The 16,264-nt window shown below is 38.4% G+C and overlaps 1 protein-coding gene across 4 annotated transcripts in view; it reads right to left on the reverse strand.

The window, feature by feature from the left end:
- The window catches only part of CYP20A1 (cytochrome P450 family 20 subfamily A member 1), a 79,571-nt gene that overhangs the window by 37,012 nt on the left and 26,295 nt on the right, over positions 1 to 16,264 (reverse strand). For 3 of the 4 annotated variants that reach the window (XM_060623017.3, XM_060623018.3, XM_060623019.3), the window contains 2 exons: positions 5,398 to 5,565; positions 2,052 to 2,130 (listed from right to left, as the gene is read on the reverse strand). In XM_060623017.3, the coding sequence (XP_060479000.1) occupies positions 2,052 to 2,130; positions 5,398 to 5,565 (247 nt within the window). Of the gene's footprint in view, positions 1 to 2,051; positions 2,131 to 3,839; positions 3,971 to 5,397; positions 5,566 to 16,264 lie in introns of those variants that run through there. The other variant, XM_060623020.3, reaches the window with a different exon arrangement.

Consider the following 16,264-nt stretch of genomic DNA (forward strand, 5'->3'; position numbering starts at 1 on the left):
ACAGATAAGAATCACCTAGGAAGCTTTTTCTAAAAAATCGTAAAGTACAAGTCACACCTCATACCAATTAAATCCGAATGTTTAGGAATGGAAGCCTGGCTTCTATGTATATTATATATATATATATATATATATATATAGATATGTATATAAATTTTTTTTTTTTAAATAGTTGTTTGTTTGTTTTTAGTGATCTCTACACACAGTGTGGGGCTGGAACTCATGACCTCAAGATCAAGAGCCATATCTCTGCCGACTGAGCCAGCACCCCTTATATTTTTTTAAAGATTCAATGTTTAGCAAAGTTTGGGAACTATTTCTGTACGTTCTCAAACCTACAGGTACATCAAACTAACCCAGAAAGCTTTCATAAAAATATCTGATGCCCAGGGCACCTCTCTCTCAGACTCCAAATAAACTGGCTTAGGGTAGGGCCTGATCTTCACTTTTTTGTCTTAAGTTCCCAAAGTGATTTTAATGTATAGACCAGGTTGGAAATTACTCACTTGAACAAAGGATGCACTGATCCAGCCATGGGATCCCAGTCACATAAACCAACACAGACTCATTTTCAATAAAAGCTCAAATTTTATTTATGCCAATGTTACAACCCAAGTAACGCATCATGTTAGACAACCTACTTTTATTTAGAATCAAAGAATGTAAATTATTTTAATTTTGTATAAATTGAACCAATATTTGTGAAATACTTTTTTTATTAAAGGGTATGAATCCTAATGCATCCATCAAGATAATCACAATGATACTGAAAACCAGAGTATAGAAAATATGTCTGTTAAATTGGCTTTTGGGGGCTTACATTGGACCTCAAAGGAATCACTAGAATGGTAAGCCCCATGAGGGCAGGGATTTTTGTCTCCTTCACACAAAATAATGCCTCAATAACATTTGTTGAAAAGAATGAAGGAAGAGAGGCACTTAGCTGGCTCAGTCAGCGGAGCGTGGGACTCTTGATCTCAGGGTTATGAGTTCAAGCCCCATGTTGGGTGTAGAGATTGCTTAAAAAATAAAATCTTTAGAAATAAAAGAAAGAAAGAGAAGGTAGGAAGAGACTACTGGGAAGCAACACTATTATATATGGAAAATAATCCATTTTTTCAATACAGCCCATGTACTTTAATTTACCCTACTTTCAAAAAAAGAACCAAAGCAGCTGAAAATAAAGGCATTAAAGTATTACAATCACAGGGGCACCTGGGTGGCTCAGTCGGTTGAGCGTCCAGCTTCGGCTCAGGTCATGATCTCACAGTTTGTGAGTTCAAACCCTGCATCAGGCTCTGTACTGACAGCTCAGAGCCTGGAGCCTGCTTCAGATTCTGTGTCTCCCTCTCGCTCTGCCCCTCCCCTGCTCGTGCTCTGTCTGTCTCTCAAAGATAAGTAAACATTAAAAAAAATTTTTTTAAGTATTACAATCATAAAATTACTGACAGAAAATAAAAGGGAGAATAATTTTGTGCAGCTTTCATAAATTAAAATTGTTATTTTCCTGTGCAAATTTTATAAAGTTATAACCAATGCCCAACAATTTTGAAAATATTTTTACTCAACGTTATAATAGCAAGACTTTTTACATAGCTACATTTTTTACAAAAATCTATACAACATTTAAGTTGATAATATTTCCTTAGTAATTCCTACATTGTTGGACATCTAGATTGCTTCTTGTTTTCTCCTTAGCACTACAAAGCACTACAAAAAAATATTCATGATTTTTTTCTTCTTTTAGATAATTTCATTTATTATTTATGACTTTAATATGTATTATCAAATTGCTTTCCCAGGACTGTACCTTACATTTTCCTATAGGCTATACCAACCTCATTCTACAGTGAATACTAGAGCTTTGTTTACTGATTCACTGCTTTTTCCTCTTTTGTTAAAGAAAAACCTTAAATACAGGAAACACAGGAGAAAAATATAAAGAGAGAAAATATAAATGACCTATAATCTCATGATTCAGAGACAACCTTATTAAAATTGGGGCACATATCCTTTTGTCCTTACTATAATTTAAGAGTAGTAAAACTTACCATCTTCATATTGTTTTTTCCGAGTTATACTTTTATCAAGTGATCCATCTAAAAAGCCTTTTCCAATTTCAGACCAAACCTGAAAATAGAAAAACATACCTATTATCTTAATAAAGTACATTTTCTAAAGAATGACATGCAATCTAAGCTAATAATTGAGGATTTCGTATCTTACCAACAGATCTGATAATTAAGCTCTCCCTTTTAAAATTGGGCTAATCGGGGCGCCTGGGTGGCCTAGTCAGTTAAGCATGCAACTCTGGATCTTGGCTCAGGTCATGATCTCACGGTTTATGAGTTTGAACCCTGCATCCGGCTCTGTGCTGACAATGCGGAGCCTGTTTGGGATCCTCTCACTCTCTGCCTCTCCCTCTCTCTCAAAATAAATATACACATAAAAAAAAAATTTTGTTTTTTTAAATAAAAGTGGGCCAGTCATTCACTCCAGAGTCTCTGAAGATAGAGTTCAAATATATTTTAATAATTTCAGTCAAGGCACTTTAAAACTAATTACAATTAAGAAGTCAAAGTTCGTTGGGGCTCCTGGGTGGCTCAGTCGGTTAATTAAAGTCTTAATTTCAGCTCAGGTCATGATCTCACAGTTCATGGGTTTGAGCCCCATGCTGGGCTCTATGCTGTCAGTGTGGAGCCTGGAGCCAGCTTGGGATTCTCTGTCTCTCTCTGTCTCTCTGCCCTTTCCTTGATTGCACTCACTCTCATTCTCTCTCTCTCAAAAATAAATAAATATTAAAAAAATAATTAAGTAAAATAAAAAAATGTAATGTCAAAAAACAAAGAAAAGGTGAGGAACTATTCCACATTACAGAGCTCTGGCCACGGGGCGCCTGGGTAGCTCAGTCGGTTGAGCGTCTGACTTCAGCTCAGGTCACGATCTCACGGACCGTGATTTCGAGCCCCGCGTTGGGCTCTGGGCTGATGGCTCAGAGCCTGGAGCCTGCTTCCAGTTCTGTGTCTCCCTCTCTCTCTGTCCCTCCCCCGTTCATGCTCTGTCTCTCTCTGTCTCAAAAATAAATAAACGTTAAAAAAAAAAAAAATTTTTTTTTTTAAATAAAAAAAGAGGTCTGGCCACTGAAAGTTAAGAAATTTGAGGGGCACCTGGGTGGTTAAGTGTCTGACTTTGGGTCAGGTCATGATCTCACAGTTCGTGGGTTCTACCCCACATCGGGCTCTGTGCTGACAGCTCAGAGCCTGGACCCTGCTTCGGATTCTGTGTCTCCCTCTCTCTCTGCCCCTCTCCTAGCTCACACACTCTCTCTCTCTCTCAAAAATAAATAAACATAAAAAAAAAAAAAAAGAAATTTGAATATGGGCTGTGGAGAACAGTATTGTATGAATGTTCAATTTCCCAAGTTTGAAAACTATGTTGTTGCTATATAAGAGAATATCCTTGTGTTTAGGAAATACAGACTGGAGTATTTAGGGGGAAAAAAGACAAAATGTCCACTTTTTTTCTCAAATGGTTTCAGTAATGGTTCGAAAGAGATAGGTAATGAATTACAAAAGCAAATGGGGCAAAATGTAAACAACTGGTGAACTTGGGTAAAAGATATATGGGAATTCCTTACACTAGTTGCAACTAGTTTCTGTAAGTTTTAAATTATTTCTATTTTAAAGTTATAAGGAAAGAATGAAAAAGGAAGAAAAAGAAAATATCAGCATGAAAACATCCTAGAAATAACAGGTCATCCTATAAATAACAGTGGAGGTCTCTTAAAAACTGTTGTCTTATATGGGGTACCTGGGTGGCTCAGTCATTGGGATACTGACCTAAGCTCAGGTCATGATCTTGCAGTTCGTGGGTTTGAGCCCCGCATCAGGCTCTGTGCTGGCAGCTCGGAGCCTGGAGCCTGCTTCGAATTCTGTGTCTCCATCTCTCTGCCCACCCTGTGCTCATGCTCTGTCTCTCTATCAAAAATAAATTAACATTAAAAGAAAAAAATTTTTTAAAAAATGTTGTCTTGTCAATATGAAAAAAATCAGACAAAAATAACTAAGTCAAAAATTGTTTCTTCATTAAAATATGAAAACATTTTAGGAATTCCTTAATCAATTTATTTTGACTGGGTATACAAACTAGTTTACTCCAGGAAGTGGAATTTAGAGTGATTTTTCTACTTTTATTTTTACACTCCTGAGTATGTGGATGTTTGATAAAAATGTGTATGTGTATATATATATATACATATATATATATATATATGTATATATATATACACAAATATATATATATATATAAATATAAATATAATATACACATATATTTTTCTTTTTGAGAGAGAGAAAGCAAGTGCGAGCAGGGGAGAGGGGCAGAGGGAGAGAGAGAGAGAGGAACCTAAACATGCTCCAAGCTCAACATGGAGCCCGATGTGGGGTTCGATCCCATGACCCTGGGATCATGACATGAGGTGAAATCAAGGGTCGGATGCTCAACCAACTGAACCAGGCGCCCTAAGAAACATACATTTTTTAGTCATCAGGCATAAAAATTAAACCATTTTAATGGGAAAAAGCATATAAATAACAGGGAATCAAACCACAGTTCCTAGTGATTTTTGTTTAAAAAAATTTTTAAAAATGTTTATTTACTTTTGAAGAGACAGAGTGTGATCGGGGAAGGGGCAGAGAGAGGGAGACACAGAATCCGAAGCAGGCTCCAGGCTCTGAGCTGTCAGCACAGAGCCCGATGGGGGCTTGAACCCATGAACCGCGAGATCATGACCTGAGCTGAAGTCAGATGCTCAACCGACTGAGCGACCCAGGTGCCCCTCTAGTGATTTTTGTTTTAAACACATTATCCCAATTATTTAACCAAAATGTTTTTATAGATTTGAATAAAATAAGGAATAATTAATTTCTCAGAGACCCAAAATGTGGCCAATGACCTAAGTATGATTTGAATTGAATAAATTAATTTAATATTGGGATTAAACACATGAATGCTGAAATTGATAAAAATACAGAAGAAAATAAATTCCATATGTGAATCTAGAAAAAAACAGAAAATAAATCATTTTTAGACTGAATTAGTCTTTCGTCAAATCATATTCATTTCATTTTAATGCTCTACTGGCTTTAATTTCTTTCTATATGGGACATAGTCTAGTTCTATTAAAGTTTTTCTCTTTATTCTAGAATTCAGTATCATAAAAAAGTAATTTTTACATTTTTGAAAAATACAATTATCTTTGCTTGCATTGTTGATTTAGCCCCAAAGGGAAATTCTATACTACAGGATGTGACATCTTTTTCTTGAGAGGCAAAGTCTACATTATTCAACTATCCAATTTGATTGAAAGAATAATTTTAAATTTGGCCCTAGACTTACTGTGCCATGATTCTTCTGAAAGTGAATGACTTCCTGGTCATCTTCAAATGTACTACCCATCACCATCTGTGTAACAGACTTCATAGCAAAACCAAGCATATGCTGGCAGAGGGGTACATGCTGCGAATCTGGGTAGGAGAGCCATTTATCTAATAATTCTTCTGAAAGCTGGAAGAGAACAGAAAACCACAATGATTTACTATTTCTTCTTGCTAGAAAAATTCAGCAAGTAGATTAATTTCACAGTGCAACTCTGTAATCAAAGTAAACATTCAAGTGTTTATTTCAACTGTCAGGCAACTTTGGCTCCACCTGTAATTATATCTTCAAGGATTCAGGTTCAGATTCTGTCAAAGGGTTGATTTGCAAAACAAAACAAAACAACCACCACAATAATAAAAAGAGAAAATATAAATTACAAATTCAAGAGCTGGTAGAACCTTAAGCCTAATCTTAGTCTCTAATTAAAAATAGTAAAGGTTCATCACAGAATGCCTGTGATAAATATATGAATATGTAAAACCTTAGACAAGCTCCAGTGACAGAAACCTCTCATAGTCTCTTTGTCATTCCTTCATTCAACAAATATTTATTAAATCCCTTGTGGAATAAAAACAATGGGTAGTAAATAGATCAAAAGCTTTGGAGTAGAAAAACCTTGGTGTTACTTCTGGCTCTATCTCTTAGAAGCATTGTGGCTTTGAGCAATTTTCTTAACTCTTCCAAGGTTCAGGTGTCTCAACCATTATATATGGATGACATCTACCTTGAATGGCTGCTGTGATATGGTAATTATAACCACATCATATAATGCAGGAAGAGTTTTTGTAAGGTAATATACATGAATTTAAGTTCCTTTCCCACATGAAATTCATGAAAGTTTTGTCACAGTATAAAGGATTAAAATTAAATGTAAGAAATAGAATAAATGTTTAAAATGAAAAGATTAGCACTACATAGGTTTATACCAACTTAAAGTAACATATCTGGAGTACTTTTTTTTTTGAGAAAGGGAAGGGAAGCTTTAATGATTCCATAGTATCAAGATTAACAAATATACCTTTTTTAAAGTTTACTTTGAGAAAGCACACATGTATGTGAAAGCAGGGGAGGGGCAGAGAGAGAGAGGGAGAGAATCCCAAGCAGGATCCACACTATTAGTGCAGAACCCAGCTCGGGGCTCAATCCCACAAACCACGAGATCATAACCTGAGCCTAAATTAAGATCAAACTCAACTGACTGAGCCAACTGGGTGCCCCAAATATACTTTAAAAATCTCTTTGAGATGGGTGAAGATGAAGAAAACAGGAAGATAATTATTAAAACAGAGCTACATTATTAAAAAATAAATTTCAGGGGCGCCTGGGTGGCTCAGTTAAGTGTCCAACTTCAGCTCAGGTTGTGATCTCATGGTGCATTAGATGGAACCTCACATCAGGCTCACTGCTGTCAATGCACAGCCTGCTTGGGATTCTCATTCTCCCCCCACCCCTCTGCCCCTCCCTTGCTTATGTCTTTTCTCTCTCTCAAAATAAATAAAAACTTAAAAATTTTTTTTAATTAATTTCATGTTATGGACAAAATAATCTCAGATACTTTAAAAACTTAGAATTCTACAGTTATTACTCAAGTTTACATAACTTCATACTAAAAGATGAAAAAAGGGGCACCTGGGTGGCTCAACTGGTCAAAGGTCCAAATTCAGCTCAGGTCATGATCGTGCAGTCTGTGAGTTCGAGCCCTTCATCGGGCTCTGCGCTGACAGCTCAGAGCCTGGAGCCTGCTTCAGATTCTGTGTCTCCCTCTCCTTCTCTGTCCCTCCCCCATTCACATTTGATCTCTCTTTCTCTCTCTCAAAAATAAATAAACATTTTAAAAATTAAAAAAAAAATAAAAGATGAAAAAAGATTTTGGAAACAAACCATTAAAGTGACAATATTTCTAGGTAAAACTGGAAGAGCTAATGTAAGTTTGACTTATGGGTAATTATAGAAGTTTCAAACATGAAAACTAAATATTAGGGGTAAAAAAGCTTTCTTATAGATTGAGTGCCTGGGTGGCTCAGTCTAGCTCTTGGTTTCAGCTCAGGTCATGATCTTACAGTTTCTGGGATCGAGACCCATGTCAGCCTCTGTGCTGACAGATCGGAGCCTGCTTGGGTTTCTCTCTCTCTCTCTCTCTCTCTGTGACTCTCCCCTGCTTGTGTGTGCTCTCTCTCACAAAATAAATAAACATAAAAACATTTTTTTTAAAGTTTTGTGGAAAAAATAAAACATATTAATAGATATAAGATAAACCAGTAAGATTTCCTTTGTCTAAACATGAAAGTTTTTTTCCTTCAGAAAACATTATTTTCCTTAGTATGCATGAGATTTTGTCTCAAAACAATTCTAGTACAACTATGTAACTTGCAACCATCTCAGCTTCATGCACAGAACTGGGAAACCTAACTGTGTGTTAAGTGTTCACCCACTCAGACTACAATGCCAGACTGCACCTTTTTCATCACTCCATTTACTCCTAAATATCTAATCCTTTTTTAAGTAAGTCATCAGGCCCAATGCCATGTGACAAAACTACAACCTCATCATTTACAATCTTAGTGTTGAGGTATTTGTTTGAATTTATTCCAAGTATCATATGTCAATGCTGAGCCTTTACCTTGATTCTTACATTTATTTTAATTTTTTAATAAAATGTATTTATTTATTTTGAAGGAAAGAGAGCAAAAGCAAGTGAGCATGAGTATGGGAAGGGCAGAAAGGGAGAAAGAGAGAATCCCAAGGAGGCTCTGCACTGTTACTGCAGAGCCTGATGCGGGGTTCAAACTCACAAACTGCAAGATCATGACCAGAGCCAAAATCAAGAATCTGATGCTTAACCGACTGAGCCACCCAGGCACGCCGATCCTTGCATTTAAAGAATTTACAGGGCGCCTGGGTGGCTCAGTTGGTTCAGTATTGACTTTGGCTCAGGTCATGATCTAACGGCTCATGAGTTCAACCCTCGAATCCTCTCTCTGTGGTCAGCACAGAGTCTGCTTCAGATCTTCTGTCCCTCTCTCTTTGTCCCTACCCTGCTTGCGCTCACTCTCTCAAAAATAAATAAAAAACATTAAAAAGAAAAAAAAGCCACGAGTAGGATTCCAAACTCTTAAATCATAATAAAGTAGAATTTACTTTGGTATTAACAGTGAATTCCATTTATTTATTTTTCCATTTAATTTTGAAAATGCTTACACTCTGTTTAACCATTAAGTATGTCTTTTTTCCACTAATTTGAAATGCCACTCACTCCTTATATACTGGATTCACACATGAACTTGGGACTTTTTCTGGACATTGTCTATTTTGTTGACTACACATATGCCACTATCATACCTTTGAAAATTTATTTTATGTTTATAATGTGTCCTATTATTATTTTCTTTCAAAATGTTCCAGAAGAACGACTTCCAGAATGGTGGAGTGAGGGCCTTGTTGATAATTGTTCTTCCTCTAAAACAATGCTAACACATGCACACCAATGAAACAATGAAAATCAATCATTTCAGCATGGTGGCAATTAACCAGAATCCAGTGCCCACTGAGAAGTATCTAGTCAACAAAAACTACAGAACCTCAGTAGGACAGTGGGGTCTGTGATGCTTAAAAAAAAAAAAAAAAAATTAACGTTTATTCATTTTTGAGAGAGATAGAGCATGAGCGGGGGATGGGTAAAGAGAGAGGGAGACACAGAATCTGAAGCAGGCTCCAGGCTCCAAGCTGCAGCACAGAGCCTGATGTGGGGCTCGAACTCACGGAACGAGAGATCATGAGCTGAGCTAAAGTCAGACACTTAACGGACTGAGCTACCCAGCTGCCCCTGTGATGTTTTAACTTAAGGTTATTTCCATCTCCCTTTTCTCTCCAGCTCAGTAGTAGCATGGTAGCCAAAAGCCAACAGCATTGCAGACAACACAGAAACCTGACATCTTTGGAGTGTTATTAAAGCGTGATCACCACTGGTTATCACATGGTCACTGAAAATGGGGTAGGGAATCCCAAGACTCTCTCCTTCTCCAAAAGCAAGTAATGGGCTGGCCCAAACTCAGAATCAGCTTCCAAAAAACTCTATAACACAGTCAAAAACTTACAGCAGCCAGGGGAAAGCCTGGTGAAGAAAGAAGCTGCTACTTTGCGGTAAGCACTGTGGCATTTTAAACAACCTTCCTACCATCTCCAAACCCCAGACAGGCAACAGCTATGACAATAGCAGTCCACATTCCTGCTACAGAGTGCTAGGAAGCAATACAGGCATTATTCTCAAAGAACTGTAGTTGTGAGTCTCAATCTGCCTGGCAGCTCCCATCAAGGACTGGTGAAAAGGCTTTCTTTTATTTTTCACAACTCTACATTCTCAGAGTGTTCCTAGGACACATTCTTGGGTAGCTTGTGCTGAAAACATTTAAAGGCACAGGTATTGGCCACAACAGCTGGAGCAAGAAACCACATTTGAGACAAGCAAATAACAGACTAAGAAGCCTGGGAAGGAAGTGGTTAGGAGAGGAGATAAATGTGGGAATAAGATCTTTTGAAAGTTTCTGCATATACCAGGATTATTAAGAAAGCCATGCACATGCCAAAGAGCAGGATATATGCTCAGAGAAGACTGGAGAAGAGTAAACTTTCACAGCTGACAGGTCTTTTGGCTCCATACAAGTAGGAAGTGAAAGCTGAAGTGGATTTATAAAAGGCCCAGATAAATGTTAAAGGAGGGCCCAAAGGCAAAGCCAGTCTACAAATACTGGAAGAGTTTTTGTTTCTGTTTTGTTTTTAAATGGCTTCATGCCCAGTGTGGCACCTGTCTTGAGGCTTGAACTAATGACCATGGGATCAAGACCTGAGCTGAGATCAAGAGTCTGATGCTATACCAACTGAGGCACCCCAGTGCCCCAAGAGTTTTTTTCTTTTTACTTTTCTTCTTTTCTTTTGTCAAGTGTTTAAGGTAAATCTGTCAATACCAGCTGACCATTAAGCTAACAGAACAGATGCTTCCAGTGGCCATACATGAGAAGAATACAGACCTTACAAAAACAGGAAAGGCACTAAATAAGCAAACAGCAACACTGCACAACAAACAGCAAGAAGAACCTCTGAGGAAGGTAAAGAATCTGATTTTGACGGGCGCCTGGGTGGCTTGGTCGGTTAATCGTCCGACTTTGGCTCAGGTCATGATCTCGCCGTCCGTGAGTTCGAGCCCCGCATCGGGCTCTGTGCTGACAGCTCAGAGCCTGGAGCCTGTTTCAGATTCTGTGTCTCCCTCTCTCTGTGACCCTCTCCCGTTCATGCTCTGTCTCTCTCTGTCTCAAAAATAAATAAATGTTTAAAAAAAAAAAAAAAAAAGAATCTGATTTTGAGGGAGGAGTTAAGATGGTGAAGTAAGGGGACTGGGATTCCCTTGTCCCTCAAACACAGCTGTAATGAGGTCAGATCACTTCGAACACCCAGGAAATCAATTTGTGGAGTTGCACAAGGATCTCTGCAGGTGGAGGGAGACAGCTTGGCAGGATCAACATGCGTGTGTGTGTGTGTATGTGTGTGTGAACTGGCAGAGATAAAACGGAGTAGGCAGGGAAGGGAGGGAACCCCTTCTGTGGAGAGACAAAAGGGAGAGAAAGTGAGAGGGTTTTGGTATCAACTTAGCACAAGAGGAAAACCTCTCCAGACCACGGACTGGGGAATGAGAAATACATAGAGTGCCAGTTTCTATTTTGCAAACAGCCTTAGGAGCTGAAACTCAGAGGTAGCAAAATGTGCGACTTTCTTCCGACTTTCTCCAGATGGAATCTGCTACCCTATGCGCGTGCCTGGGTGGGTAGAGAGCCAGCCCCTGGGCTCTGTAGCGATCTCAGGGGCACACTGGGAGAGAACAGTCCCCTTCCTCAAGTACTGTGGGAAGAAGGTTTATTGCCTCCCCAAGGACAAAAGAGGCCTTTTATCAGCTGACTGAAGGGTGCTACACCAGAACATGGTCTGAGTGGTACAGGGCCCTTTAAGACATCGGGTTTTGAATCCCAGGCTGAGCACCTAGAAGACACGGGATTACTGTGGAGCAGGGCAAACTGAACCCGTGCTATTCTTTGAGGGCTGCTTGAACAGTGTGGTTTGAGACATCCAGTCCAGGGAAGAGAGACCGGGGTGTCTCCATTTTTCTCCCCAATACCAATACAGTGGGACTTTGGAGAGCATCACAGCAACCCCCAGTGGAGGCAGGACCTACTTACACCAAACCCCACCCTTCCATGCCTGGCAACAGCTTATCCACTAGAGGATGACTAACTGACCCAAGGCAGCAGGCATTTCCTCCAGACAAGCGCAACCACCAGTTCCCCCACCACCCTTTTCCGTTTTTTTTAAAGGGTTACTTCAATTAACAAATCAAAGTGCCCTTGGTTGAAGGTCCAAACACTCCACTACTACAAGCAAGGAGGAGCTTTGCAGAGGACTGACCAGTGCGATAGAGCAGCCAAAACACAACAGAGTGCACGCAACACACTCCAGAAACATTTCTGAAGTGCCAGGCCCTGGACAGTGTATGACCCCTTTTTAATATAGTGGTACTTGCAGGTGCAGGACACATAACAAGCTATGAAAACACATAAAAGACAGAAACCTAACCAAAATGACGAAATGGAAGAACTCTCCTTAAAAGAAGAAAATTCAGGAAGAAATGGCAGCCAGAGAATTGCTCAAAACAAATATAAACAATATTTCTGAACAAGAATTTAGAATAACAGTAGTAAGACTAATAGGTGGGCTTGAGAAAAGCATAGAAGACAGCAGAGAAATTATATCTGCAGAGGTTAAAGATCTACGAACTAGTCACAATGAATTAAGAAATGCTACAAATGAGATGCAAAATAAACTAGATACAGTGACAGCAAGTAAAGAAGAAGCAGAGCAGAAAACAGGTGAAACAAAAGACAAAATTATGGAAAATGATGAAGCTGAAAAAAGAGGGAAAGGAAATTTCTAGATCACAAGGGGGAGAATTAGAGAGCAAAGTGATTCTATGAAATGAAAGTGTCTGTATCATAGGAGTTCCAGAAGAAGAAGGGCAAGAGAAAGGGGCAGAAGGTTTATTTGAACAAATTATACCTGAGAACTTCCCTAATCTGCGGAAGGAAACAGGCATCCAAGTCCATGAGGCACACTGAACTCCCTTCAAAATCAACAAAACAAAAACAACACATCAACACCACGACATATTATAGTGAAACTGGCAAAACACAAAGATAAAGAGAGGATTCTGAAAGTAGCTAGGGAAAAATGGTCCTTAACTTACAGGGGTAGACACATAAGGATGGTAGCAGAACTGTCCACTGAAACTTGGCAGACCAGAAGGGAGTGGCAGGAAATATTCAATGTGATGAAAAGGAAAAACATGCAGCTAAGAATCCTTTATCCAGGAAGGCTGTCACTCAGAATAGGAGAGAGAAAGGCTTTCCCAGACAAACAAAAACTAAAGGAGTTCATGACCACTAAACCAGCCCTGCAGGTGATCTGAACAGGGAGTCTGTGAGTGGAAAGCAGCAAAGACTACAAAGGACCAGAGACATCACCACAAACATGAAACCTACAGATAACACAATAGCACTAAATCCATAACTTTCAATAATCATTCTGAATGTAAATGGACTAAATGACCCAATCAAAAGTCAAAGAGTATCAGAATGGATAAAAAACAAGATCCATCTATATGCTGCCTACAAGAGACTCATTTTACACCTGAGGACACCACAGATTGAAAGTGAGGGGATGGATGGGACACCTGGGTGGCTCAGTTGGTTAAGTGTTAGACTTCAGCTCAGGTCATGATCTCATGGTTCATGGGTTCAAGCCCTGCAATGGGCTCTGTGCTGACAGCACAGAGCCTAGAGTTCTGTGTCTCCTTCTCTCTCTCCCCCTCCACCACTCATGCTCTGTCTCTGTCTCTGTCTCTCAGAAATAAACATTAAAAAAAAAAGAAGAAGAAGAAGGAAAGAAAGTGAGGGGATGGAGAACTGTCTATCATGCTACTGGACGTCAAAAGAAAGCCAGAGTAGCCATACTTGTATCAGACAAACTAGATTTTAAAACAAAGACTATAACAAGACATGAAGAATGGCATTATTACATATATATAAAATTATACATATAATTAATTGGTCTATCCATCAAGAAGAGTTAACAATTGTAAATGTTTATGCCCCCAATGTGGAAGCACCCATATATATAAATCAATTAGTCACAAACATAAACAAATGTATAGATAATACTGTGATTGTAGGGGACTTTAATGCTCCACTTATAGCAATGGACATATCATCTAGGTAGAAAATCAATAAGGAAACAATAGCTTTGAATTACACACTGGACCAGAAGGACTTAACAGGTATATTCAGAACTTTTCATCCTAAAGCAGCAAAATACACATTCTTCTTGAGTGCACATGGAACATTCTCCAAAAGAGATCACGTACTAGGTCACAAAACAGCCCTCAACAACTATAAAAGGATTGACATCATATCATGCATATTTTTCAGATCACAACACTATCAAACTTGAAATCAACCACAATAAAAAATTTGGAAAGCCCCCATATACAGGGAGGTTGAAGAATATCCTATTAAAGAATGAATGGGTCACCAGGAAATTAAAGAAGAACTTAAAAATATATGGAAGCAAATGAAAATGAAAACACAACAGTCCAAATCCTTTGGGATGGAGCAAAGGCAGTCCTAAGAGGAAAATACATTGCAATTCAGGCCTATCTCAAGAAGCAAGAAAGATCCCAAATACACAGCTTAACCTTACATCTAAAGGAGCTAGAAAAGGCAGCAGCAAAGAAAGCCCAAAGCCAACAGAAGAAGAGAAACAGTAATGATTACAGCAGAAATAAACAATATAAAATAAAATAAAAAAAAAACCCAGTACAACAGATCAATGAATCTAAGAGTCAGTGTTTTGAAAAAATAAACAAAATTGATAAACCCCTAGCCAAACTTCTCAAAAATAAAAGAGAGGACCCAAATAAATAAAATCACAAATGAAAGAGAGGAGAGATTACAACCAACACCACAGAAATACAAACAATTATTAGATAATATTATGAAAAATTATATGCCAACAAACTGGACAATCTAAAAGAAAGACAATTTCCTAGATACTCACTTACTACCAAAACTCAAACAGGAAAAAATAGAAAATTTGAACAGACCCATAACCAGTGAAGAAATTGAATTGGTTATCAAAAACCTACCAACAAATCAGAGTCCTGGGCCAGATGGCTTCCCAGGGGAATTCTACCAGGCATTTAAAGCACAGTCAATACCTATTCTTTTCAAACGGTTCCAAAAAATATAAAAAGAAGGAAAGCTTCCAGACTCATTCTATGAAGCCAGCATTACCTTGATTCCAAAAGCAGACACAGATCCCACTAAAAAGGAGAATTAAAGGCCAATATCCCTGATGAACATGGATGCAAAAATTCTCAACAAGATACTAGCAAATTGAATTCAACAGTACATTAAAAGAATTATTTACCATGATTAAGTGGGATTCATTCCTGAACTGCAGGGCTGGTTGAATATTCACAAATCAATCAACATTATACATCACATTAACAGAAGAAAGGATACGAACCATGTGATCCTGTCAACAGATACAGAAAAAGCATTTGACAAAATACAGCATCCTTTCTTAACAAAAACCCTTAATATGGCCTTTTGTAGCAACATGGATGGAACTGGAGAGTGTTATGCTAAGTGAAATAAGTCATACGGAGAAAGACAGATACCATATGTTTTCACTCTTACATGGATCCTGAGAAACTTAACCGAAGACCATGGGGGAGGGGAAGGGGAAAAACAAAACAAAGTTACAGAGAGGGAGGAGGCAAACCATAAGAGACTCTTAAAAACTGAAAATAAACTGAGGGTTGATGGGGGTAGGAGGGAGGGGAAAGTGGGTGATGGGCATTGAGAAGGGCACCTGTTGGGATGAGCACTGGGTGTTGTATGGAAACCAATCTGACAATAAATTTCATATTAAAAAAAAACCCTCAAGGAAGTCAGGATATAAGGAACATACCTTCACATCATAAAAGCCATATATGAAAGACCCACACCTAATATCATCTCAATGGGGAAAAACTGAGAGCTTTCCCCCTGAGATCAGGAACACAACAGGGATGCCTACTCTCACCCCTGTTGTTTAACATAGTGTTTGAAGTCCTAGCCTCAGCAATCAGACAACAAAACAAAATAAAAGACATCCAAATTGACAAAGAAGTCAAACCTTCACTCTTTGCAGATGACATGATATTCTACATAGAAAACCCAAAAGACTCCACCCAAAGCCTGCTAGAACTGATACATGAATTCAGCAAAGTCGCAGGGTACAAAATCAATGTGCAGAAATTGGTTGCATTTCTATACACCAATAATGAAGCAACAGAAAGAGAAATCAAGAAATTGATCCCATTTACAATTGCACCAAGAACCATAAAATACCTAGGAATAAACCTAACCAAAGATGTAAAAGATCTGTATGCTGAAAACTATAGAAAACTTATGAAGGAAACTGTAGAAGACAAAAAGAAATAGAAAAACATTCCGTGTTCATGGATTGGAAGAATAAATATTGTTAAAATGTCAATACTACCCAAAGCTATCTACACATTCAATGCAATCCCAATCAAAATTGCACTGGCATTCTTCTCAAAGTTAGAACAAACAATCCTAAAATTTGTATGGAACCACAAAAGACCCCAGATAGCCAAAGTAATGTTGAAAAAGAAAACCAAAATGGGAGGCATCACAATCCGACTTTAGCCTCTACTACA

The sequence above is a fragment of the Panthera onca genome, chromosome C1 (assembly GCF_046562875.1).
Source record: "Panthera onca isolate mPanOnc1 chromosome C1, mPanOnc1 haplotype 2, whole genome shotgun sequence".
Classification (NCBI taxonomy): Eukaryota; Metazoa; Chordata; class Mammalia; order Carnivora; family Felidae; genus Panthera; species Panthera onca.